Raw genomic sequence first — 25,373 nt, 5'->3', positions numbered from 1 at the left:
AAAGTCGTTTGTTGTCGTTTATTCATGCATCATAAGTGGTAATGTGTATTAAAAGAAGGAATGAGTGCTGAAATATTCAGGTGATTAATTGAAAATTAAATATAATTTGTAAGACACCAAAATGACCTCTGACCTCATAAATAAAACCCTGCACATGAAAACCGACAGGACTCAGTGATGGTACAAATGAAATTCTTTTTAATGCATATTAGCACTTAGGTTTTTGAATTTACAAATATAAACATTATCACGTTCACCTGAGGTGATAAGATTACAGCACGACACACCCCGAAATACACACAACACCTACTGTATGGAGTTATTACTTAAACACAAGCAAATTAGTTATTTGTAAAAAAAAAAAAAAGGTTGTGTGGTGAACCCGATGCTGCAAATATGTTAAAGTCTGTCGGGGCAAATCGCCTGTCACACATTTGCTACGACTTCTCCAACGGGATGCTGCAAAAACCGGCTCAAACCACCCGATAAATTATTTGCGAGCATTTCATTATCTGACCCAGATCCATGTCAAGTTACTGAATAAATGAATAAATACAAACTGTAATAAAAAATAAAAAAAAGTTAATAAATTAACGTTGAAATGTTGAAGAAAAAGCCCGTCAAAAAAAACACAGCACTCAACAATTCATGAAAGTATTAAGTAAGTGAAGCAGGAATATGAAATTTCATTACTCTGGTTTTATTCCTGAAATTCCTTCTAAATATTTGGGATGTAGTTATGATAATTTATTCCTATTTATTTCTGTACAGGTTGTTTTTGTGTGTGTGTGTCACATTAATGTCAAATACAGAGTTTGGCACATAGAAGACATCATTGTGAGGGCAAACTGAGGGGGGGGGGGGGCACTTTCCAGCTCACATGCCATGCAGTCTCTCTGTGACACTCCTGAGACGCCGTAAACTCATGAAATTAGACTTGTATAAAAATACTGTTTTCAAATATTTAAAGGATAAAAATAAAACAACCCAAATGTCAAATACAGGCACGTCTTTAAAAAGAAAAGTACAATCGCAACACAAATGCATGCATGCCGTTTCCTCCGTTCCTCCTTTAAGTCCATCGGAGATCTCCGTCCACGAATCTCTGTTTCAGTTTTGAATTAACACCAGAAAAATCTTGTTCCATTAAGTGCAAAGACGGCGTCCGATGGCGTCGGCCGTGTTGGGAACTAGCTCGTCTTCTGCAGCAGTTTGTCCTCTTTCAGTCTGAACGGCACGCTGACGGACATCTCGGCGATGAAGCGCTCGCACGCCGTCTTCGTCACCTGCTTGCAGAAGCGAAGGTCGATCTGACAGATGCTCCCGCAGCGCTTGAAGAAGTTTAGGGAATGGTCCGTGACTCTGTTACAAACTACAAAAAAAAGGAAACGAGAAGATTAGTCTGTCACTTTGAAATAGATGACATTCTTTTCCTGATGGTCTTAAAGTAGAGCAGGTTGGATGATGAAGAGCGACAAATGATGAACACCTGTCTTTAACTAGGGCTGTCCTCGATCAAATACATTTTTAAATCTAGGAAAATATGTGCTATTTTGTTGACTCAGCAGATCTTTAAAAACTGAGTTTCTCAGCTTAAGAGTCACACAAAAGCACCACTTCAAAATTGAGCGTGAAGTTTCTTGGAAATGAGTCATTCAGTAAAAAGCATAAGAAATTACATAATAAATCTTTGTCAACTAAAACCAAAATGACCAATTACTTGAGTGCAGCCCTTAAAACTTTAAATGCATTTCATGAAGTAGAAAACTTTGTAATTTGGCATACCCTGCCTTTTAACTTCTTTTCTGTTTAGATCATTCCCAGGTTACTGGGCGTATCCCCGACGCCGCCGAGCTGCCGGTCCCGGCTCTCACCTGACAGGTTGATGTCCGTGAGCGAGTCCCGGGTCGTGGTCCCGGCCGCCGTGAGCAGGTTGACCGACTGGTCGTTGATGTGGTTGCAGTAGCTCAGGTCCAGCCTGGACAGCGACGGCATCTGCCGGCTGATGAGACGCAGAGACGTGTCGGTGACGTCGAGCCCCGACAGGCGGAGGTCCTCCACGTTCCTCAACTTGCAGCGGTTGTCGAGCTGACCTGGACGTCGGTCACAGAGGATTCAAGGTCAAACGAGGTCTTCATTTTTAAAAGCTGTGTTTTATTCCTAAAACCTTCACCTGAAGGAAGTTCAGGTCCTGAGTTTACCTGGTCTGTTGTCCGTGGGGGGTGAGAGGAGGTCCCTCATCTGGGCGTCTTTCAGTCCCTCCACCCACTGGACATCCAGGGTGCGCAGCAGAGGGCAGCTGGAGGTGCAGAGCGCCGACACGGCGGCCCACGAGCACCCCGAGAGCCGCAACACTCGCAGGCCTGAAACACACGGCGGCACGTTGAAATACCGAACGAGAGAAACACGAGACATTTCCTGCGTCTGCTGATGGAGAATCGCTCATAGTTACCTGGCAATCTATTTATAAGCCAGCTTAATTGCTTCTTGGAAATATTGGTCCAACTGAGGTCCAGGGAAGCCGGCTGTCGGCGGATTATCCCACTTAGCATGAGTGGAGTGATGGAGGTGCAGCGGTTCAGATCGATCCTGGTCCAGAATCTCTTATCACAACACCTGCAGAGAGAAACATTTGTGTTTCTACATCCAGTGCAGCAACATCTGGACCGTTGACGATATATATTATAATAATGTAAACGAGCTCTCACCATCTGTTCCACGTCTTGCAGACTCTCATGCAGACACACAGCTCCTGGTGCGTGAGGTAGCCGAAGATCTTCATCCAGACCTCGCGCTGTATGACGTGGGTTTTGCCTTCCTTCAGAGGCAGTCTGTCGGGGGGCGGGCTGATCGGCGGCGGCCGGATGACGTGCCGCTCCACCTGGACGCACTTGGGCGGGGAGTGCGGCGGCACCGGCCGGTTGGTCGGCGTGCTCCTGTTGAAGCCCAGCGGCGTGATCTGGCTCGGGTAGAAGTGGCGCAGCTCCCACGGGGTCCCGTTCATCTCCTTGGCCTTGAGGTGGGGCCTCGGGTCCCCGAGCTCGCCGCCGTTGCGGAACAGCCTCTTGGGTTCCTCGTTCTCCGTCTCCGGCTCCACCTTGAGGGGTTGCCGGTTCTCGTTGGCCAGGCAGTCCTCGGTCTTCTGGATCTCCTGGTTCAGTGCTTTGCTCAGCTCGCGGCTCAGCTCCCTGTTGGGTAGGCGACGCTTGCGGCGAGCCTTTGGACGCGGACCCTTTTCCTGGGTCTCGCTGCCGCCCTCGCTGCTGGGGCCGGCCTGCGGAGAGCTGCAGAGGGACTGGTCGCTGTCGCCGACGGGCGTCTTCACGCAGGGATTCAAAAGTGCATTCTTACAGTCGTTCTCGTCCCCTTCTTCTTCAGCGTCTCCGAAGCGGCCTTTCCTCTCTATGACGCTCCGGTAGTGAGCCTCCCTTCCTTCTTCGTCCTCCTCCTCATAATACGCCTCTTCGTCTTCCTCCTCCGTCTTAATTTGGTGTAGAAGTTTGGAAAAGTACGGATCATCTGACTTTTCCTGCAGGAGGGAAAACTGTTTGAGAATTACTTTGACGACTTCGGTTCGGCACAACGATAAAACGTCTAACTCCGTAAATGATACACACCTTCTTCCTCACACCGAGATCCTCTTCCTCGTCGTCGTCAAACAGCTTCCTCTTCTTCCTCAGCTTGTCCTCGGGCCGGGGCCGAGGCAGGTTGCAGGGGGAGAGCAGGGGCGGCTGTCGGTGGAGCGACTCGTCCGGTCTGAACCTGGGGGTCTCGTCTCGGTCCGGTCTCCTCTTGGCTGCAGGAGGAAGGTCGCCCTCCTCCTTCAAGGGCTTCTGCTCCCTCAGCAGGGAGCCCGGGAGGTTGGAGGCGTACTTGAACCCCGGACCCCTTTTTTGCTTCAAAGCCTAGTGGGTGGAGGGAGGGGGGACACAAGACACCTTTATACCTTTGGCCTAAAGCGAGCGACTGAGCTACAAGTGTGCAAGAAAGGTTTAATAACTGTGATGAAAACATCTGTCAGCCAGCGGTTTCCTGTTTCTGTGACAAACATGAGTCACGTGTGAATAACTTTCACAACCCAGAGAAAAAAGTATAAACAGGAAGTGGCAAAGCTGATCAACACACCAACTTAATTATTGACAGTCATACCGAATAAGGGAAGCAACTGTTAGGAATAAAAGTCAGAAACTCTCAGAGTAATTGTTTTACTGCTTCCAGAGGGAACACACTTCTGACACACCCTCAGCAGGCCGTTACATAATCCAAACCCACTGACTCACGCATACTTGTACTCACTTTTCCACTTTTCCCAGCGTGGTTGCATTTGGGACATTCCCAGCAGTTAGGGAGTTCATCGTTCACCACTCCGGGGGCTTCGCTCACCTGATCAACGAGCGTCAACAAGAGAAAAAAACAAGCTTTTTAAATATATATATATATATATATATATATATATATATATATATATATATATATATATATATATATAAAGAATGTGTTCTTTTGAAACACAAACAAGATGAGGGAAGTGAAAGTGCCTGTAAAACGCAGGTCAGCACAGTTTCACCTCCACTTCCACGTGAGAAGCTTCAATATGTGTTCATGTCTAAATCGTTATGAATAATAAAAAGCAAAAAACGTATGTAAATAATAAGCGCTGCGTGCTGCAAAAGCAACTTGACAGCACTTGTCTGACAAACTGGTTCCACCGAGTCCGGCATAACGCTTCCAAACAGGGTGTGGCGATTAACATTTGGGGCTCTCTGACTCGTAAGGTCGACGGGTTTCACATCATGCTGGAGGCTTCCAGACTAAATGGTCGGTCACTCAGGGAATAATCCAAACCCTGCATCACTCGTGTTCTCGAGTTTAATCCTCACACACACTCAAGCTGAAGAAAGAAAGAAAAAGAGGCTGAGCCATGTCATAATGAGTGTGTTCAGCGTTACATAAACAACACCGCGTCCAATTACCATCTGAGTCACTCACATTATGTTTGGGATCTGGGATTCCTGGCACTACTTTAATAGGAATGAGTCGCCCAAGTAAAAAAAAGAAAAAAAAGGTGGAGTTGCTCCACTGCTCCTCTGTACCTTGAGACAGTGGGGATGGACGATCTCGTTGCAGATGGAGCACTCCATCAGCATGAAGTTGAACTTGTCCTCCTCCTCCTCCAGCGTGTCCTCCTTCCCGGCCTCCTTGCACACGACGCACACCGCCGTGTGAGGCAGCACCGGCTGCAAACACAGTCAATACTCTTACACTTTTGCTTTCCTTTTGAGCAGAGAAACTGACACATTGTTTGACTCACAGCCGTTATGTGAAACTGAAAACGCGTGAATGCTTCTCTAAATATGCCGACCGACTCACCGCGATGCACTGCCTCATGATGCAGGACTGCTTCATGCGCCCCGGCCCCCCGAACTTCTTCATGTCCTTGCAGAAGTGACACTCGCCGCACTCGGTCCGGAGGCACGCCTCGCACTTCCGGCATCGCGTCCTCCGGCGTCGCGCTCCGGACGCGCTGCGGTTGGACGGCAGCTTGACGGCCGACGATGACGTCGACGACGTCCCCACCTTCGGCTTCGGCCGGTTGGCCGCCCGCTGCTGGAGGACGGAAACGGGGAGATGTTAGAGGTTAAAGGTTAGGATGAAGGCCGGAAAATGAAGAGGTTTTCTATCAGCTGTGGATGGAAGGTTTAGACCTGGACAGATCAAATGTGTCTCGATCTTTGAGCAAAGATAACGAGCATCAACACCACACAGTTAATACATTACAGCTGGTTTTAGATATAATAATAATAATAATTAAAATAGATTCCAGCTGTATTTTGTCAATTAACAGCTGGTAAAACGCTCAATTTACAAAGATAAAAAAGATCAACAGTCTCCACATGTGAGAAGCTGGAAGCAGACACTTAAGTATTTATTTATGAATATATTTTGACGTCTAAAAGGAGGAACAACAACATTTTCATTCCCTGCAATAAACAGCAAGGAAAAAAAACTAACTCATTAATATATGTAATAATCTGAAAATAAAAAAAGATAAAAACAAAAGAAGCTGGAAGCAGCAAATGCTTCCAATTATGAACCAAGTGCATCAAACAGCTCTGACCTTTCTGCTGAATTACACACACACACACACACACACACACACACACACACACACACACACACACACACACACACACACACATATATACACATACACACACACATATATACACGTGTGATTCACAGGCGTAAAATGAAGAAAGAAACTAATTTCACACACAAACGCACAGCTTTTGAATCCATCGTCCCCAATTTTTCCCGTTTGAGATTTTTTCTCCTCACATTTATTTTTAGTCTCTTCCTGTTGCCATGGCAGGACCGTGAAAGTGCTCAGAAAATAAAGACAAATCATAGACCATGGCGGGGATTCTTGTTCTTTGCAGGAGACGAGGTTACCTTGGCAACACGTTTACCCCTCGCTGGTGGCGGCGACCGCTTTGAATAGACGACTGCTTACGGATGGATAAAAATAAGCTCACGGAGAGGGAGGTTCTGGTTTAACTGATGTCATTTAGTCCTCTCCCATCGCTGATTACCGACCCGTCCGGCACGCTGGGTTCATTTCCAGATAACACAATGCTAGTGGAGCGCTACGGACAGGTTAAACAGGTGAAACCAGATTGAAATAGAACAAGACGTTCCAGGTTAATGACAATCAGAGAGAGATTACCCAGGAAGGACGTGACGAACCAGCTGTGTATCTGCTGACTTTGACAAACCCTCTAAAAGTAGATCATTAATGTTGCCCTGAAATCTTTGTTTATTATCATTTCCCTCAGGAGGACTTTGGAAAGATGGGTTGGGGTTAGGATTTTAAATAGTTTCAGTTTCTGTAAACTGACTCCACAGTTTAATGCCTGCTGTTAATGATGGAGAATTTATGGAGCCAATAATTCATCCGACAGCTTTCCATAAATCCATCTGACCACTCTGGAAACAAGGAGGTCGATGCTGCTTCTGCTGCTGCTGCAGAGTGATTGACTGTCAACATCTCGCGGTGATTTGTTTTTTTCTTCGTCATTATTGTCCTGACCTTGTCCGACAACCCCCTCCCTCCGACATCATAACTCAAATCAGCCTCCGAACACAAGAATCACTGAACATGCAAACGTTTGGACCACAACAAATCAACATCTCCGCCTTCCCCCTGACCGACTTCCTACTCCGACGAACAGGTTGCATAAGATTGTGGCTGCAAACAAAAATCAGAGCCCTTTGCAGAGCGTGGTCGCCAAGAGCAACCCCCGTCAGCTGACACGTCTTTACAGTAACTCTGTGGAGTAATATGCCAGGAATTCGGGATGGGTTCCTGAGGTCTGTGAACAAAAACATGGCCTATATTACAAGTGCAGTCTCCTGACTCAGCTTCGGCGTGGATTTCAGGAAGTCACAAGGCTCATCATCGTTTGTGTCCCTTCGACAACGTGTCAACACCGTGAGCTGTTGGTGGGAGTTGTAAATATTGTGTAATAAGCTCTGATGTCTCATATTTCTGAAAGCGGGCCAAAACAGACTTGTGCAACACTTCATACCCACGAATAAATTAAAAAAACTTTAATAATGTGACTTTAAATCAGCAGTGCTGCACATTCCTGAACAAGTGCTGAAATCAAACCAGTATTTTGTTTTGCCCAGTGGTTTGGAGGAGGGAGGGGGGGGGGTCACTGGTCCCTTAGTTTTGGGAAGCATTGGACTATCAAGCAACAGAAGCAAGAGCCACTTCATTGTTCCCACACCCCCATCCCCCTCCTCGGTCCCTGCCTAGAAAACATTTTTTTTTTGCCTAAAGCCTTCTTAAAGGCGCAGAGTGGAAGAGGGGGGGCAAGTTTAAGGAAATTAAATCACTATTTTTCAGGGCATGTGTGAGCTGAACGCACACGTGTAGAAACATATATATATAGGATGAAGTTGCACAGGTCTAAAAGGGGGGACAAGCGTGGTTCTGGTTCTGGTTTGGTAACACCAACAAGGGTGAGAGGGGGGGTAAAGAAGGGTGGTCAAAATGGGTCAGTGAGTGGTGATAGATGGTGTCCGAGGAGGTGGAGGAGAGGACGTTGTTTAGACATGGGGGCATCCAAGTAAAAACCCGAGTCCTTTTAACTCGCTGTAGCTAGCTGGTCACCTCAATAACCCGGGTAACTGGTTTAAAAAGACACCTTTCAGCCACCCGGAATACAGCGGGAATACAGCGGGTGAAAATCTGACGTTAACCTGCCGAATAAAACACCGCGACCAGCGCTCACGACAACAAAAACCCCGTTCATTCACACGTTAAACGGTAGATAAAACCCACACACACGCGGAGGTCACGTCATAGAAACGTAAGGGGAGCTGACCTGCTCGGACTCTGAATCATATTCCTCGTCGTCTCCGCTCAATGACAAGGCCATGGCTCCTCTCTCTCATCGTTCGTGAGCAGCAGAGAAAACTAACATGGCTGAACAAGCTTCCAGCTCAGCTCATTCTCCCCCCCCCCCCCCCCCACCCTCTCTCCTTCCCCTTCCTCCTCCTCCCTCCTTCACATCGCACCAACACAGGCAGCTGCCAGCGATGTTCGCCGTGCTGTGTTCACGGGCCGTACGGGGAAAGTTGGTAAACACCAACTTCCTGTTTAGCTAACGCGCTAATTAAACGTTAGCGAACCTACACCCCCAATAAATGATTAAATAAATATTTTAAAAGTGATTATAACAAACAAAATATAATAATCTTTGCACACCAAGAATGTAAACATACGTTGCAACTATTTTTAACGTGCGACGTGAAAGCAGCATCCGCGCAAACAGGAAGTGGAGATCAGCAGACAACACAAGATGATTCACTCCTACACACGCTCGTCTTCGCTTCTGTTTTTTTTTTTTGTGGGAAGTGACCGACCGTTGACTTAATTTGCCTAATAGTGTGTGTAATACTAGGCTTGGTGCCAGTATCGATTATTACAATAGTGTAGCTTTTATAGCCGAACAATACAGTGTGTTTTTAAACTGTATTTAGTCAAACCTAGGCAGGTTTCACCTGCTGTGGACACCAGGAAGCAGGCAAAAAGCCAAAGAAATAAGCAAAACAAGAAGTAGCACGTGTCCCCAGTATTTCAAGCACGATACATTTCACTCCCCTTAAAATCGAGGGACCATCTACGCATTTTTAATGATCACACACACACTGTTGATTTTATGTTAATAATAAAAAATAAAAATAAACGGTGAGAGTCTATTTTCAGATCCAGTGTACTGGCGCACAAAACCAAACACGTGACTCTGGCTTACTCAGCGCTGGACTGTGTGACATATGAATGAATCACGATGACATGATAACGAATCATGTAAATATAAAAAAGATATCTCACTCTGGCGCCATCCAGTGGTGGAATGAAGAATAAACGTATGGCAAAGCAGCCCCTTTATTGTCACACGTTTATAGATGTATTACAAGCAGGTCAATAAAGACTGAAATAAAAAAATTAATATATATTTCAGGGATTTAAACTCATCGATGAAAAAAGATTATCTGTCTATTTATTATACCGGTATGTATATTATATAAATGTTGTGATATTATTCAGAATAATGTTAGATTCGTGTATTGGTTCTATATATATATTATTTGTTTTTTTTTGCCATTCAAAGCTGCATTATTTGGGGGTTTAAGTAGATCATATTTATTTATTTTTCATATTTTTTTATTAAAACATGTACATAATAATACAGAAAAAAACATATAATACAGGGGTTCATAAACATGTAAATTAAGGAGAGGATTTTAGTGCACTATGAATATAAATAGTTCGAGCAGATAAAGTAAAAGGAAGGAAATTCGCTTTATGACGAATCACTTGCGCGCGGAGGCGGACTTCAGCGCTCGCGCCGCAGAGCGTTGGATTGTGGGTATCTTGTGTTTCCTGGTAGGCTGACAGATCGGTCAGCTGTTGAGGAGAAAGTTTTTTTTTGTTTGACGATAGTTTGATATCTCAGCGTCAACGCCTGTTAGATGTCAACCGAACACAGTTTCCTGCGCGTGTTTTCTCATTCGTCCGCCTCATCGAGTGAATCCATCCGGTCCGTCGTTACTTTATATACATTTTAATAATAATAATAATAATAAACAAAGTAACTTTTTTTCTCGTGATGAGTTTGAACGAGCACTCCATGCAGGCGCTGTCGTGGAGAAAACTCTACTTGAGTCGAGCCAAGTTAAAAGCCACCAGCCGCACCTCGGCTCTGCTGTCCGGCTTCGCCATGGTAAGTTCATTATAACGTGTTAACTCGTATTTTAACCGCAGATAAAACATGTGACGCAGACGACTGTTTTCCCCACACCTCCACGGGGCCTAATAACGACCCCCCGATGCGTTCATGTGTCGCCGTAAAGGACAGTTTTGAATCCATGCAGTGGAAACAAACCGCTGCAGTTAAACGGGCTAAACGGCAGGAAACAAAGCTGTCGGTGAACTTTCACAGGACCCCTCTCACGTCTCCGGGGATAACCTTCCGCCCGGAAAAGTAGACCGCGCAGCAGCAGCGATGAAGCTTAGAAATCAACACCAGTTTGCAGAGGTGTCAAAAGTACAGACGTCCTCTACTCAAGTAGAAGTATACAAGAAGTATACCTACGTGTGTTCTCAGCCCACTGTCTCATCTCACTAGACTACAGTGTTTACTGTTTACTGGCTATGTTAGCCCCTCTCTACTCACCCCAGCCTGGTTTCACTTTAACCTTTAACCGTTTATTTTTGTGCTCCTGCCAGTGTTTACATTACTCATGATAATGCCCATATTTATTTATTATTGCTGCTGTTTTTCTGTTTTCTATCAGGCCTACATAATTACATATCTCCTTACTTAGCCATAGTTATTATTTATTACTGGTCCCTTGACTCTACCTGCACTGTATTGTTGTAACTTGTTGCTCCACTGTCACAGTGCACCTTACATAAGTACTTGCACTTTACTGATCATGTGGATCTCTCTCCTCAACAATCCTTTTAAAGTGTGCATTTTAGTACTTCTTTTCTTAATAGTGTATGTGTGTGTGATGTCTATGTCTTGAGCTACTTGGACCCCAAATTTCGCCTCGGGGATCAATAAAGTATCTATCTATCTATCTATCAATCTATCAATCTATCAAACAGAAATACTGATTAAACTTCAAGTAAAAGTGTAAAAAAAAGTATGCTCTTTAATGTACTCAAAGTATATAGTAAAAAGTATGACTATGAAGGACATTTCTAGCAGTTTTTTTTAATGTAAGGAGTAGAAAGTACATATATTTGTTTTTAAACTTAAAAAAGTTGTCAGCCTGAAAATTCTACGCAAGTAACAAAGTATTTACTTCCCACCTCTGCCAATTCACACATTTAAACACAAGTTAAATCATGTAATACAAATAAATGAAATACTATTGGTGAAAAGAAGTCACTGATAATGGTGATACAGTAAAAGTCCGGTTCCGATACGATATCGAGTAATGCAGGGCCAGAATTGCTGGCATCGGTACTTTTTATTATTATAAAAAGCATTTAAAAGCTAAATCCAAATACATTTTTTATGCTCGTCTAAATGATTAGATAGCGGTGGACATTCATTGGAAGATGAGTGGAAGACCCAACTTTTTTTTTTTGCTTTCCACTGTTAGTTACTTTGCACCGCCACTAAATGTCTGCAGCTCTAATAATTGGTGAAACGGCTCCAACCAAGAGAGAAACTGATCCTGTTGACGCTAGAATCGTCTCCAAAGACCTTTTGTTGTATCGGTGGTGTCGATATTCCCTCTGGTACAAATCTGTATGTAAGCGATGCAGTTGACCTGCTCTGATTACAGTTCAGCAGCCTCCAAACCCCTTTATGACAACACCTTGACCTTTTGACCTTGACGTGAGACGGCTTTTATTGTCCCATTTGACTTGATTTCCTGTGTAAATCCGGCGAATGTGTGACATTCCCAGGTGGCCATGGTGGAGGTGCAGCTGGAGCCGGATCACACGTACCCTCCGGGGCTGCTGATCGCCTTCAGCGCCTGCACCACGGTCCTGGTGGCCGTGCACCTCTTCGCCCTCATGATCAGCACCTGCATCCTGCCGAACCTGGAGGCCGTCAGCAACGTCCACAACCTCAACTCCGTCAACGAGTCGCCCCACGAGCGCATGCACCGCCACATCGAGCTGGCCTGGGCCTTCTCCACGGTCATCGGCACCCTCCTCTTCCTCACCGAGGTCATGCTGCTGTGCTGGGTGAAGTTCCTGCCGCTCAAGAGCAAAGACAACAACGGCACCATCAGCTCCGGCGAGGCGGCCGCCATCGCCTCCACCTGCATCATGGTGCCGTTCGGACTCGTCTTCATCATGTTCGCCGTCCACTTTTACCGCACGCTCGTCAGCCACAAGACGGACCGGCAGATCCAGGAGCTGGAGCAGGTCATCCAGCTCCAGAACCAGCTGGACCACAGGGGCGAGAACGACTCCCTGAAGGCCGCCATCCATTTCCCATGATTCATAGCCGGGCAGCGGACGTTCGACAATGCCTTCACTGTTTTATTTTTTAATGTTTATGAACTGTGATGCTTTTCTTCATCTGTGGAGCGTCGTAGGTTTGGACTCAGTCCTCTTTTGGATAAAGCATTTCACAAACTTCTACACGTTAAATATAGTTTAGAAAGAAGAGTTTTACCTTTTTTTATTTGGAGACTCGAACACATGACATATTGTAATGTGCATGTTTTAAAGCCACTTAAGGGCACTTGAGTTCACCACCATAGGAAATGGAGCGATTTAAAAATAATTTTATGACATTAAATAGCTTCAGATTCAACGCAGCTGTACCGAATGTGTTGTTGTGTGTAATTAAAACACAGACTTCACAGCAGCAACGCTGGGAAAACCAGCGTCACATGATTGACCTGACGAAGAGCCAAACAGGATCAAAACGGTGGCTAAATTTTAAAGGTGCACTTCCTTGTTGACTTGTGACTCAACTAAGCAAGAAATTCTTTGGATGCACATGCAGACGAAAAAGGTGGCGAAGCCTGTTTTTGTAGTTCGGCGGCTGCTGCAGCTCTGTGTAGTTCTCCTGGACACGACCCGCTCTCCCCCCGAGCCGAAGCCTACAATTCACACCTTAGAGTAAAAACGTGAATTGTCTGACATTCGAAACTGTCTGTTTGCCCTGAAACCAAAGAGATGGAAGCTGTTGCATCCTTGTAAAACAAAATCAGCACTTTGTTTTTTTTATACGAACACGTTCAAACTCACCGGATTGAACGGTTGCCTTTATTTCCCCCCTAGTTGCCAGATCCCCAAAAAAAAAAGATTTGAGGGAAACGATGTTTGAATCCGACAGAAATGTGAGACAAAAGAGCACGACAGTGTGCTTTTAACCAAAGTGCGTTACTGCAGTGCACATACTTCTATATTTCTACAGCTCAACCAAAACGAGTCGCTGGATTTACTGTAATCCATGAAACTGTTACTGTCGCTTCAAGTGTTGAATTGCATCGCCGTGATGCATGCACGTGTTGGAAATGCCGTGTTTTTAAGTTTGTTACGTCCCTTTTTTCATAGTTTACAAGCTTTAAGTGTGAATGTGGAGTTATATTTTTTATCCTGTGGCACAGTCGAATAGTTTTACTCTGGTTTTTGACCTTTTTCTTTATTGTCTTTACTGTAACATTGGTACAAAAAAAAATTGTTTTTATCAGTTATTCACCCGCGGTTGTAATGACATAATGTCGTTATGTCAAGGTAACACCATTGTTGTGTTATCATTTTCATCTTTTATTACCCTTCTCCGTGTCGTGGCTCTAAAAAAAGATTTGCATTGAAATGGTCCGTGCCAGGTGATAACATCTGTGTGACGTTGAGCCGAGAACGAGGAACCATGAAGGTTTGTCTGTTTTCTCAGAGATATTTACACAAAGAATATAACGTAGATGATAGGAAACGTTAGAATCGGATCAATGCAAACGAAGGTGTGTTTCTGTGGTTTTGTTGATTTCACAGCGTATGTCACTGTATATAGAGAGGTTTCACTGCTTTTGTCAATGCACAGCTTTAAAGTTTATTTTTTAGTAAATACTGAGTTAAGTTTTGTTGATGTGTGGTGTTTTACTGTAACGTGTGTCAGAGCACCAGGACTTCATGTTGTTTGAGAATAAAAAAAAAACACATCTCACAGTTTTTGCGTACATTTGAGTATTTTTGAACATTTACATGTATAAAAAATGCCAGGAAATACAACAACAACAATGAACACTACCTATGTATTGTGCAAATATGTTGAAACAGGAAAAGTGTGATTGTGCAGTTTGAGTGTGCGTGCCTCACAACAACGCACACAGAGTCCTCCGCTCTCTGACCTTTAACGGCGCTCTCGTCGCCATGAGCGCTCGTTTCGTTGCCTCTCTGAACAAGTCGTCCACGTTTTCCCTGATTTTGGCGGAGCACTCCAAGTACAGCACGGCGTTGATCTTCCTCCTGGCCTCCTCTCCCTGTCGGAACAAATTAAATACGTGACTTTTTATTATCTGAAAGGAAATCATAATAACGCCCGTAAGTTTTGCTTGATACCTGAATGTAGGTGACTGCGTTCTGGCCCGACGACCAGAGCTTCTTGATGAGGATGCGGTCTGCTCGGAGGTCTGCTTTGCACCCGACGAGGATGATGGGCGACCCGACGCAGAAATGTTGCACCTCAGGATACCACTAAAAGACATCACACAGTTACATTCTGCTATTTTGCACAAACTGCAAAGTGATCACAAGATGGGAGACAATCGATCTTTAAAAATATGTAGTCACATAACGCAGCCCTTCATCCTGCTCTGACCTGCCTGCTCTCTCTGTTCTGATATAGTCCCTTTGTATTAGCTTCAGTACTACTAATATTATAACTTTTGGAGTTTTGGAAGTGAACTTATATCAACCCTGATATCCTCCTTCAACCAGAACATACCAACGACTTTAAGTACCTTTATGAAGACGTTATCGAAGCTGGGGCGACTCATGACGCTGTAGCAGATCAGCACCACGTTGACGTCGTTGTAGGAGAGCGGCCGCAGGCGGTCGTAGTCCTCTTGACCTGACGGGGACAACATCAAAACCTGCATTTGAAACCGCAAAGTCCACCGCCGGTCAGAACAGTCAGTAAAACATTTAAGGATTCAGCAACTCACAATGAATCCAAATACAAAAAGACCATAACAAGGTGTTTATTATTATATAATTTGACTATTCAAAGGAAGTAAAGACAGAAAGCATGTGATTGCATTTGGCTGTGAGGAATGATGATGGGACACGCCTTCCACAGACATGAGCTACCTGTTTAACAAGGTGAGTTTGAATGAAGAAGCTTCACCTGCAGTATCGTAGAGATGGAGCTGAAAGTGTTGCCCTCTATACCTGGTATTCACAACGCTCTTATCAAACACAGATGGGACATGTTCCTGGAAGGAAAAGGTTATTTATTCAGTTTTAGCGCTTACGTTAAAATACAATTAAGCCGGCAGTGATGCCTGATTTGAGATGGAAATGCAGGATATGTTGGGATACAATATAGCCAAATATAATTCAGCCACATGTCTGCTGCTCACCTCTGGAAAGACTCCTTTAGAGTAAACGGAGAATAGCGAGGTTTTCCCACAACCCTTGTCTCCTACGATAACAACGTTGAATTCCTCCCGCCGGCCGGCGTTTCCTCTGTCTGCTGCGGATCCTTTCTGGTTCATGTTTCAGTCGGAAGAGGACGATGGATGCTCGCTGTGAGATTAACCAGAGGTGAATATAAAAACAGACACCGAGGTCCGAGGAAGCTGGCTAAATGTCTCACAAGTCATTTGTAGAATCAGAGGAGATGAAAGGGTTTGACTAATTCTTTCTGGGAGTTTCACACCTATAAATAGTCCTCCCTCAATACAGCTCCACCCTCTGATATCTCAGCTATTTAAACAGCCTCACATATAACTTCAATTGGCTACAACGCTCTATTGAGTGGATAATCAATATATTTACTCATATGTATTCATCATCTATATCTAGTATGATTACTATATAAAAGACTATCCTATTGTACATATTGTACAATTATTGTACGTTGCTTTTGATAAAAGCGTCTGCTAAATTCCCTAAATATCTCAAACAGACTCACAACTTTAATTGGCAACTTCACTCTATTGAATGGATAATTCATATATTTATTATAACATATTTATATGTATCAATATATTTATTCATCATCTATATCTAGTATTATTATACATTAACAATATTCTTTTTGTCTGGCTATGACTGTATTTCAATGAATGCATCCATACCTATATTATGAATCTGTTCATAAACATACATGTCACAAACTCATATTTTTAATATATTTTATATAATGTTCACGAGATTTGTTTTACATTAAGTTGATTATATTCAATATACAGACTATAAATAATAATAAATAAACTGTATTTTAAAAAATGGGGTTTTATTTAAGATGTATTAAATATTTGATAAATCTGTATTTATTTTTATTTCATTTTATTGTATTTGTAAGCGAGTCATAGCCAGTGGTCATATTTTTTTTTACCATAATTAAATAATTATACTTTAATAATTATATAATTATGCCTACATGTACATGATAGTTTCTATATAACTTTTATTTATTTTTTATTTAAGGGATTATCAACAAAATATTGTGTTATAATGTATAGAAACACACCTGTCACCTGTTCCTCCCTACTTTTGTTGTGTTCTTCCGCCTCACCGAAGGATCTACATTCCGTCTCCCGTCTTCTTCTGGCGGATGGATACGTTATCTTCCAAACACCCGCCGGGGGCGACGACGGTGAAGAAGGAGGAAAAAAACACCGAAAACCACAACAGCTTTTATATTTCCCCACAATGTTGCTCCACCGACGGATCCAACTTCTGTACAGGTAAGCGAGAGAGTAAAAAAAATCTGCTTTTGTTCGACTTAACTTGGAGTTCGAAGACGTTAGAGGACGTTACAGGTGATGCTGTCTCTCCTCCATCACCTGTCGGGGCGTGTTAGCCTCCAGCGGCGCTCTGACGTTCAGCTAGCTAGCTTATATTTATACGCACTTCTGTTCCGTCGTTGTTGTCCCCGTCTAATTCCAGGTTTTGAACGAATGTAATGGAAAGCGACAGACAGGCTACTGAGAGAGAGACACCGCCTCAACACTGGACAAGTTGCAAGTTGATAATTGACCCCGCGTTGACTAACGGGCTCTACAAAGTGTTCCGTTATGACGGACAGCAGTTTAGCATACCCGTGAGTAATTTATTTATTAAAAATACGTCATTAATGTGGGTTTTTTCGCGCGGGTGATGACGTAGTTGTCTTACCTGACTACCTGTTATGCTTATATAATTTTTATTTATTTTTTAATGTAAGCACTCTGAGATTCACTGAATGAAAAGTGCACTACAATTAAAAATATATATATTAAATAATAATACTAATAATTGAGCAGGTGCAGGACTTAGGTCTGTTTCCTGTGGAGACGGTCAGAGATCCCCGAGTCTGCCGCCTGTGGAGCAAACACAACAACATTGACCTTCTGATTTCTAAATTCAAGGTTATACACCTACTCATCACCATCATCATCATAATAATAACACTGATTATGCATCATAATAATTAGGATTAATAACAGTTGTTATTACTTCCTCCCAGGTGGACGATTGGTACGTCGGGCCCGTGCCTCCCAAAGAAGTGACCTTCTCCCGCTTGAACGACAATGTGAGGGAGACGTTCCTGACCGAAATGTGCGACAAGTACGGCAACGTGGAGGAGGTGGAGGTATTCCACCACCCCAAGAACAGGAAGCACCTGGGCATCGCCAGGGTGGTGTTCGACACGGTGGGCGCCGCCAAGGACGCCGTCCGCCACCTGCATCAGACCTCGGTGATGGGGAATATTATCCACGTGGAGGTCGATCCTAAAGGTAATAAACACTGATTTCAGGAGAGTTTTGATTTCATAATGAATTTGTTGTTTAATTGTAACATTTTCTGCAGGTGAAAACAGGGCGCGTTACCTCCAGCTTCTCCTACGCGGCCTGAACACACCTTGGACGCTGCCGATGGGCGGCAACGAGCAAGCTTTTCAAAGCTTGATTGACAGTTTGCTGGTAAGCTTTTTAAAAACGGCTCATAACGGTGAAGTAATCACGTATTTATAAAACATATTTGTATTTAACCCTTAACTAACGTAACTAATGTCGGGTATATTTTACCCGACATACCTTATAAAAATACTTCTCATCAAAATATATTAAAGTACAACAATACATGGCAAATTGAAGTACTCCTCTTTTTTTCCACCTATACAACGTCTCATAAAACAGAAAAAAAGGTATCATGGGGGGAACCTATAAAAAAGGCTCTAAAATTAGTAAAGAAATTAGGCAATCGTTATCAAAACATTCCTAAAAAAAAAAAAATAATAATGGAGCTGGGAACTTGTTATTCGGTCCACCTTGTTCCTGGGACATGTGACCCTTGTCTGGTGACCTTTTACTTGTACCTTCCATGACCTTTTACCTGTACCTTCCATGACCTTTTACCTGTACCTTCCATGACCTTTTACCTGTACCTCTGTCTACAGACAGATGGGTGTGGGTGAAAATGACCCGACTTCAGTGTTTCTAGGGTTACGGATGATCAGCTGTATCCGTCTCTTTCAGGGCAACGCCGTGCAGCGACGCGGGAGCATCTCCAGCCCCAACAGCGTCGCCACGCCCCTCTCTCTGGACACGGCCTACTCCAGTATTTGGCAGGACACGCCTTGCAGCTTCGGGCTGACGCCGCGTTCTCAGGGAACCCCCTGCCTGTCGGCGACGCCCCTCTCCCAGGACTCCTGCTATTCCAGTCTTCAGGCGACCCCGGTCCTCCAGGGGGAGCCTCCCACCACCAACAGTGTTCACAACCCTTCGAGACGAGAGCGTCGCAAACCCGCGAGGTATCCCAGGGGATCCGGCGACGCCTCGGATGTCGGCTTCATTTTGAAGCATTGCCAACCCCCGCACCCGCTCTCCATCCAAACTGGCAGTCGGCAACTTGAACCGTGGGGTCACCATGGACAATCCTCTACTCGCCATAATCCAGAGCCCTCCTTCAACCCTGCGTCCCCGTGTCAGGAGTCCAGAGACGTGGTCGCCGCTGCCTCTAAAGCTTTACATCGCAACTCTTTCAGCATCCTGAGCTTTAATTTCACAGCTGACCAGCAGACAGCGGCTTCCTCGCCACCTGATGACCACGCACGTGTACCGGAGTTAGCGCCATCTGCTGGTGAACGCTCCTCCAACAGGCCACAGCTGGAGAGTTTGGACTCGCGCATTGAAAGTTTGCTGATAAACAGCCAGATTACCGACGCCTCGTACTTTGACAGAAAACCCTTGTTGGACTCTCAGGACAGCCCGAGTTCGCCTTGCTCTGCGAATACCTCGCCGTTCTCCGACGACGTACTCACTCAGGCTCCTTGTGACTTCGCAGCCAGCCACGAGCAGCGCCGCTACGACGATCCGGAGGATCTAAACGAAGAGGACGAAACCACTCAAGCTGTTTTGTTTCTCACGAGAAACTCCCAGTCTCCGTCCGACTTTGCACATCTTGAAAGGAGGGTTCAGGTAAACGGTGAAAAAGAGGCAGAACGGTTCCCATCGTCGTCACGCTCAAAGATAACTGACGGTGAAAGTTGTAGTTATCGTGTTGGTGTTACTAATACTCAGGAGCGTCATTCAGGAAATGATAATAAGGAGAACTCAAATAACACACCGTCCAGAGCTCAGCCTCCATCCTGTTCTCTAAACAGCACCACCCATCTACCGACCTCCGTAGCTCCTCCCACTATTAAACCTGGGTGCTCCCGTCCACTTGTCACCCCTTTCCCCCTTCCTCCCTTTCCACCATCTATTCCACCTCGTCTGCCAAACGGCACCATCCCCATCCCGCCTCCAGGTTGGCTCCATCACGCCGGCATCCCCATCCCTCCTCCTCCTTTTCTTCCACCTCCTCGTATTCCTCCCCCACCAACTTTTCTCGGACCCCCTCCGGCTATGATAGTGCCGCCTCCGGTGCCCACGTTCCCCCCACCCATGCCGCCCACGGGCCCGTTGGATAAAAGGAACCTTCCCAGGCATGCTGGTGTACGTTTACCGTTCCCCCGACCCCCCTGGCCCGCGCCACCTTTCCCCAAGTTTAACCCCTTCGTGCCGCCGCCGGACTACCCGCTCGTACGGGAAAACCCTCATAAAGTCACGGTGGAGAAAGTCGTAGAAGTCATCATGGACGAACTGAAGTCGATCATTAAAAAGGACATTACGCGCAGAATGATCGAAGGGGTCGCTTTCAAGGCATTTGAGGATTGGTGGGACTGTCAGGAGAAGAAAACAAAGGTAAGTTATTTATTATTCTATAAGCTGGTCAATGAAATCACATGAATAGAGACATTTTTTTTTACTTGTGGAGAATTGTTTTTTTCATAAGACGCAAGATCCTCCTTTGAAAAGTGGAGCAGCAGGTGTTGAAGAGAGAACCAAACTAATAAACCCCCTCAGTCACATCAGCGGCCAGGGCAAAAAACCTCCACTGCCCTCCTTCAAGGTGAACTATTTTACTTACTGTAATGTGAAATACACCAGCAGACTGATGCATCGTGACATAACGTAAAATCACTTATTGTTACCAGGTTAAAAAGAAAAGTGCTGCCGCATCAGAAGAGATAGAAAACGTGTTGTGTTCGACTCATGAAATCTCAGGTCGGTGTTTTTAATACATCTTAAAAGTGTCCGTTCTAGACATCAGCGTGATCAACTCGCTCTCTTTCCCATGAAGGTGTGAAACGGGATGACAAAGTGAGAGCCGAATCTGAGACGGCCAAACGCAGACACGCAAGACCGCATGAGCTGGACAGTGATGATGATGATGATGAGGATGAACAAAGAGAAGAAGATAACACACTTCAAGATGAAGAAACTACATCAGACAAAGTGGAAGCACCAGATGATGATGATTCTCAAATCCTGGTAAGCAGGGAGGTTAAAGTTTGTAGCCAGTATTTTGTTTTCAGTTTTTAATAAAATAAAAAAAACTGCTTTCTCTTGAAATAAAAGCTTTATTTACATAAGTATACATATCAGCTCTGAAGGTTTTACAAAATGTTGATTTCCTCACACGACATGTTAACGATAAAATGTGATGTTTTCAAGATTGCATGAAGTAACTTGTGCTCGTTTTAGTGTGACAGAGGAGATCACGATGATGATGGTTATCGTCCCGAGGAAGAAAAGGCTCAAAACCCCACAAAGGATGAAGATGCCGTCCACTTCCTGACTAGTGATGCAGAGCAGTGCTCAGATAGCGGTGCGTTTCAAGGTCAGTCTGGGCACTTATGAATGTTCACATACATGTGAGTCATTTTTGTTTTGTTATTGTAGATAATTCTTCAGAGAGCAGCTCCTCGGAGGAAAGTGAGCACTCGTCCGATTTCGACTCCTCTGAATCGCTCTCGGGGAACTTTGAGGACTCGTCGTACTCTGACCTCAGTCCGGAGGATGAAGACGAGGAGGAGGAGGAGGACGACAGGCGACAGGAGTGTATCGTCATATCATCAGATGAAGAGTCGATGGAGTTCGAGCCCCCCGCCACCCCCTCGGCCCCGCTGACCCCCGGGGCCCAGCTGGAGCTGGACCTGCAGGACTGGTCGGAGACCTTTCACAGGGAGGAAGCTGAGGAGACCCAGTACACGTCCCGTGACGTCATGGATGTCATGATGGAGCTTGAAACCGGCCAACCCCAGGACGACCTACGACCCCCCTCACCTATAGGATTCCCAGGTTATATGTCCAGGATGCTCTAGTGAAATAGATGCTTTATAATAGCCATCATTAATAAATGGATATTAAACCTATCAATCGAAAATCATTTTCACGGTTAATTGTGTATGAAACAAAAGCATTAATGGAAAATGGGGGTGAAATGATGATTTTGTAATATTTAATTGTTATTTATCTGTGTAGCAGCGGAGCCACACCTTGATGTAGAGATGGAGAGCCCTGATTGGACGGGAGAGTCGTTCAGGAACATGGAAAACCTGAGGCCTCTCACTCCCACTGGCTGCCTGCTGGACAGCGACCCGGACCTCCTGATGAGAAGCAAACCCACGTCCCCAGCTGTGGAGGAGGTGGAACGACCTCAGACGCCCGGCAAGGGGATAGTGGCCGAACTGGACAGCGAGGACTCGGCCGAGGAAGCCCTTTCCCTCTCTCCAGCGAGCACCGAGATGCATCTATCTCCCCGTGATCCCCCGGCTTCCTACCCATCGTACCGGCATATGCCCCAGACTCCCGGTCGGGAGGAGAGGCATGGATGGACTCAGTTCAGCTCTGGGAGAGCTCCAGCAACGCCAGGCAGAGAGACGACCACGTCAGAGGGCAACGCGGTGAAGTGCCCGACTCTGAGCAGCCCACACCTGTCGAGCGATCCGTACGTCACAGCCCCAAAGACTCCCGGGAGAGACATCATCCTCCCCCGGAGAGCCCTCGTCCACAGGAGGAAAACCCAACCGGTGTTGTGTGATTCTGTTGGAGGCTCCCCCATCCCGGTGTCCTCGCCCTGCAGCCTCTCTGCATCTTCATCTGACTCTGCTGATGGGAAGGCCACGTGGATCAGCGCAGGTGTGAGAATGAAGCCCTTGCAGGGACTGGAGAATATGCCCGGGCTTCTGGATGAGGAGAACAGTGGAAAGACTGATAAATCCTCATTGAGGAGAAGACAGTGGAGGAGGCTGAAGAGGAGGAGGAGACTCCGTCATCGGCGGAACACGGGTTCTCACACTCATCCTCACTGGTGCCGTTCACTGTGTGAGGAGAGGAGGATACTTCATAGTGTTTGGAAGCAGGGCCTGGATGAGGAAGATGCACGGCTGCTGCAGTGTGCATATGAACGGCTTCAAACGGGGGATAATGGCTGTGGGTGGATCGGAGACATCCTGTGGATATCTCACCCTCATATCCTATTTAACAGAATGTCATGTTTAAATTAAATTAGATCAAAAGTAACTGAAAATGTAAGAATAGGTATCTTATCTTAGAGTTGAGATAAAAGGACATCTAGCTTCCGTATCGTAACGTTGGGAGGGATTTAATTTGATCCTTTAAAAGACTAGCAAATGGTGAATATAATCATGATATAGTTGGTTGAAATTGGAATGTCATTTAGTTTTACAGGAAGAACAAAATATTAGATTTTCATGGGGAAAAAAACAGAAATAGATTTCTTTTGTTGTATTTTTTTAATTCCATTATGTTACATATGATATATTTAAATCATAATATCTTAGAATAAACTATTAAACACTATAAATTGTGGGGGAAAGCTTATATAATGTTGTAGTCAAGTAACAATTGCACAGTACTGTTTTTATATTCCTAAAAAATGAATTCGGATTAAATCCGTAACCGTATTTGCTTGATACACAGTATTTTCAGTAATATTCTGTGCCCGACATCCTTAACTGCTGCTCACTGACTCGAGTCCTCCCAGAGAAGAGGGAGGAACACGAAGCCTGGCAGCCGAAGCACAGGACCGGCTCGGCTCGCAGTGAAGGCTTCTACAAAATCAGCAGGAAAGACAAAATGAAATACCTCAACAACACAAAGCCTGCTGCCGAGCTTCCATCTACAAGTTCTCAGGTAAAAAAAAACACAGGGGGAGATCGTGTCGGAGCCCCAGTGGTTCTAAACATCATCATGTGTGTGTTTCTGCAGGGAAAGTGCATCCCGGCTCAGCAGCCGACCTCCACGCGGGCCGGATCCGACTTCAGGTCCGAACAGCGACGCCTGCTGTCCTCTTTCAGCTGCGATAGTGACCTGCTCAAGTTCAACCAGCTGAAGGTAAGAACATAAAAGTATACGCAGCCGTAAAAACCCCGTCCTCGACCAAACAATTAAACATCCAAAGAACAGAAACCAATGGAATAAATCCAAGTCTGTTAAATATAAATTGGATAATTTCTCATCAGGTATGGTTTGTTTGTTTGTGTGTAACTATGTTATTACAACTGCAGCTACTCTGGCTGCCAATATAATAGCAGTTTGGCCCAAAACACTGGAAAAGTCTACTAGTGAGACTTTAAAAGAAGCTGCAAATGCACAGACCTCATTGTGGTCGGAGGTTTCTACCTGAGGAAGAAGACGGTAATTTGCAGCAGTCGCAGTCTGTGTTAACAAATGGCACGTGTCTCGTTTTGTCATATTGTTAAATCAGTTCCGAAAGAAGAGGATTCGTTTCAGCCGGAGTCATATTCACGAGTGGGGCCTGTTTGCGATGGAGCCAATAGCAGCAGACGAGATGGTGATCGAGTATGTGGGTCAAATCATCCGACAGGTAAGAAGAACTCTGATGACAAGGAAATAAATAACACTGATGAGCTCTTCAGGTTTGTTTCCCGAGTGGACCCGGTGGCCAACCGGGACCCTCTGGTTGTTCTGGGTACTTTCCAGCAGAATGAGAACAGCGGTAAACATGTTGTCTCGTTAGGTCATCGCCGACATGAGGGAGCAGAGATATGAGGAGGAGGGCATCGGAAGCAGCTACTTGTTCCGGGTCGATCAGGACACCATCATTGACGCCACCAAATATGGGAACTTAGCCAGATTCATCAACCACAGCTGCAACGTGAGTAAGAGCTGCAAAGAAGCTTCGTTTAATAGGACCACTGATGCAAAACAAACTTCTTTTTTGTTTTGTTCTTGCAGCCTAATTGTTACGCAAAGATCATCACCTCGGAGTATCAGAAGAAGATAGTGATTTACTCCCGGCAGCACATCGGCGTGGACGAAGAGATCACGTACGACTACAAGTTTCCCATCGAGGAAACCAAGATCCCTTGTTTGTGTGGAGCAGACGGCTGCCGGGGATCCTTGAACTGATCTCTGAGCGAAGAGTCCAGATTATTGCCCGAGGTACTGCACAATATAAACACGGACCCTGAATTATGATTTAATAAACTGTCCAGAACAGGAACAGGGACGGAGCACATGGAACTTTATCAATGGACGTCTAGCATGAAATGCTAATGTTGTACCTGCAAGCACTGTTTAAAACAAAAATCCTCACTTTATTTGGTTTATACATCAGTTTATGAACACATGGCCAAACGTTGTTGTCTCTTACCACATGGAAAGGACCGCTGCAGCACTGTATAGTTAAATGTTTTCATTCATGAGAGCTTACATGGAGTTTTGCTTGAGTCAAGCTTGTATCGATAATATTAGTTTTCTTGTTAACATTTTATTTAAAAAAAAGAAAAGAAAAA

At 45.0% G+C, this 25,373-nt stretch overlaps 4 protein-coding genes across 6 annotated transcripts; 2 read left to right on the top strand and 2 right to left on the bottom strand.

Annotated features, from left to right (window-relative positions):
* Window positions 1-178: 178 nt before the first annotated feature.
* kdm2ba (lysine (K)-specific demethylase 2Ba) lies at window positions 179-8,540 on the bottom strand. Of its 2 annotated transcripts, none has more exons than XM_084024225.1 (10): window positions 8,394-8,540; window positions 5,371-5,607; window positions 5,094-5,237; window positions 4,297-4,383; window positions 3,618-3,905; window positions 2,709-3,544; window positions 2,453-2,616; window positions 2,202-2,363; window positions 1,875-2,093; window positions 179-1,372 (listed from the first exon to the last, which is right to left on the bottom strand). In XM_084024225.1, exons 1-10 carry the CDS (start codon window positions 8,445-8,447, stop codon window positions 1,191-1,193), a joined length of 2,373 nt encoding a protein of 790 aa, XP_083880351.1. In that variant the 5' UTR covers window positions 8,448-8,540; the 3' UTR covers window positions 179-1,190. The 2 variants fall into 2 exon arrangements, with proteins under 2 accessions (XP_083880351.1, XP_083880352.1); XM_084024226.1 differs by having other exon boundaries at window positions 2,709-3,529.
* Window positions 8,541-9,970: 1,430 nt separating this feature from the next.
* LOC311023377 (calcium release-activated calcium channel protein 1-like) lies at window positions 9,971-14,221 on the top strand. The gene is made up of 2 exons (XM_084025175.1): window positions 9,971-10,295; window positions 11,999-14,221. The coding sequence occupies exons 1-2, from the start codon at window positions 10,182-10,184 to the stop codon at window positions 12,539-12,541; spliced, it is 657 nt and encodes a 218-aa protein (XP_083881301.1). The 5' UTR covers window positions 9,971-10,181; the 3' UTR covers window positions 12,542-14,221.
* Window positions 13,734-16,861, bottom strand: LOC311023378 (rho-related GTP-binding protein RhoF-like). 2 transcript variants are annotated; one of them, XM_084025177.1, is made up of 6 exons: window positions 16,752-16,861; window positions 15,637-15,802; window positions 15,402-15,489; window positions 15,016-15,125; window positions 14,615-14,749; window positions 13,734-14,535 (listed from the first exon to the last, which is right to left on the bottom strand). In XM_084025177.1, the coding sequence occupies exons 2-6, from the start codon at window positions 15,769-15,771 to the stop codon at window positions 14,368-14,370; spliced, it is 636 nt and encodes a 211-aa protein (XP_083881303.1). In that variant the 5' UTR covers window positions 15,772-15,802; window positions 16,752-16,861; the 3' UTR covers window positions 13,734-14,367. The 2 variants fall into 2 exon arrangements, with proteins under 2 accessions (XP_083881303.1, XP_083881302.1); XM_084025176.1 differs by lacking the exon at window positions 16,752-16,861 and having other exon boundaries at window positions 15,637-15,890.
* A 322-nt stretch (window positions 16,862-17,183) lies between these two features.
* On the top strand, window positions 17,184-25,337 carry LOC311023696 (histone-lysine N-methyltransferase SETD1B-A-like). Its single transcript, XM_084025688.1, is given in 17 exon segments — window positions 17,184-17,324; window positions 17,527-17,631; window positions 17,730-18,000; window positions 18,074-18,186; window positions 18,742-19,683; window positions 19,786-20,451; window positions 20,543-20,659; window positions 20,745-20,814; window positions 20,891-21,081; window positions 21,295-21,418; window positions 21,493-21,891; window positions 22,075-23,087; window positions 23,602-23,748; window positions 23,824-23,949; window positions 24,323-24,442; window positions 24,596-24,733; window positions 24,814-25,337. Coding segments are annotated over 17 exon segments (4,854 nt in total). The 5' UTR covers window positions 17,184-17,186; the 3' UTR covers window positions 24,988-25,337.
* The last annotated feature ends 36 nt before the right edge of the window (window positions 25,338-25,373 follow it).

Source organism: Eutrigla gurnardus (genome assembly GCF_963514095.1).
Source record: "Eutrigla gurnardus genome assembly, chromosome: 13".
In the NCBI taxonomy this organism is placed as follows: Eukaryota; Metazoa; Chordata; class Actinopteri; order Perciformes; family Triglidae; genus Eutrigla; species Eutrigla gurnardus.
The sequence above is the reverse complement of the archived record's forward strand: the minus strand, read 5'-3'. Positions and strand labels throughout refer to the sequence as shown.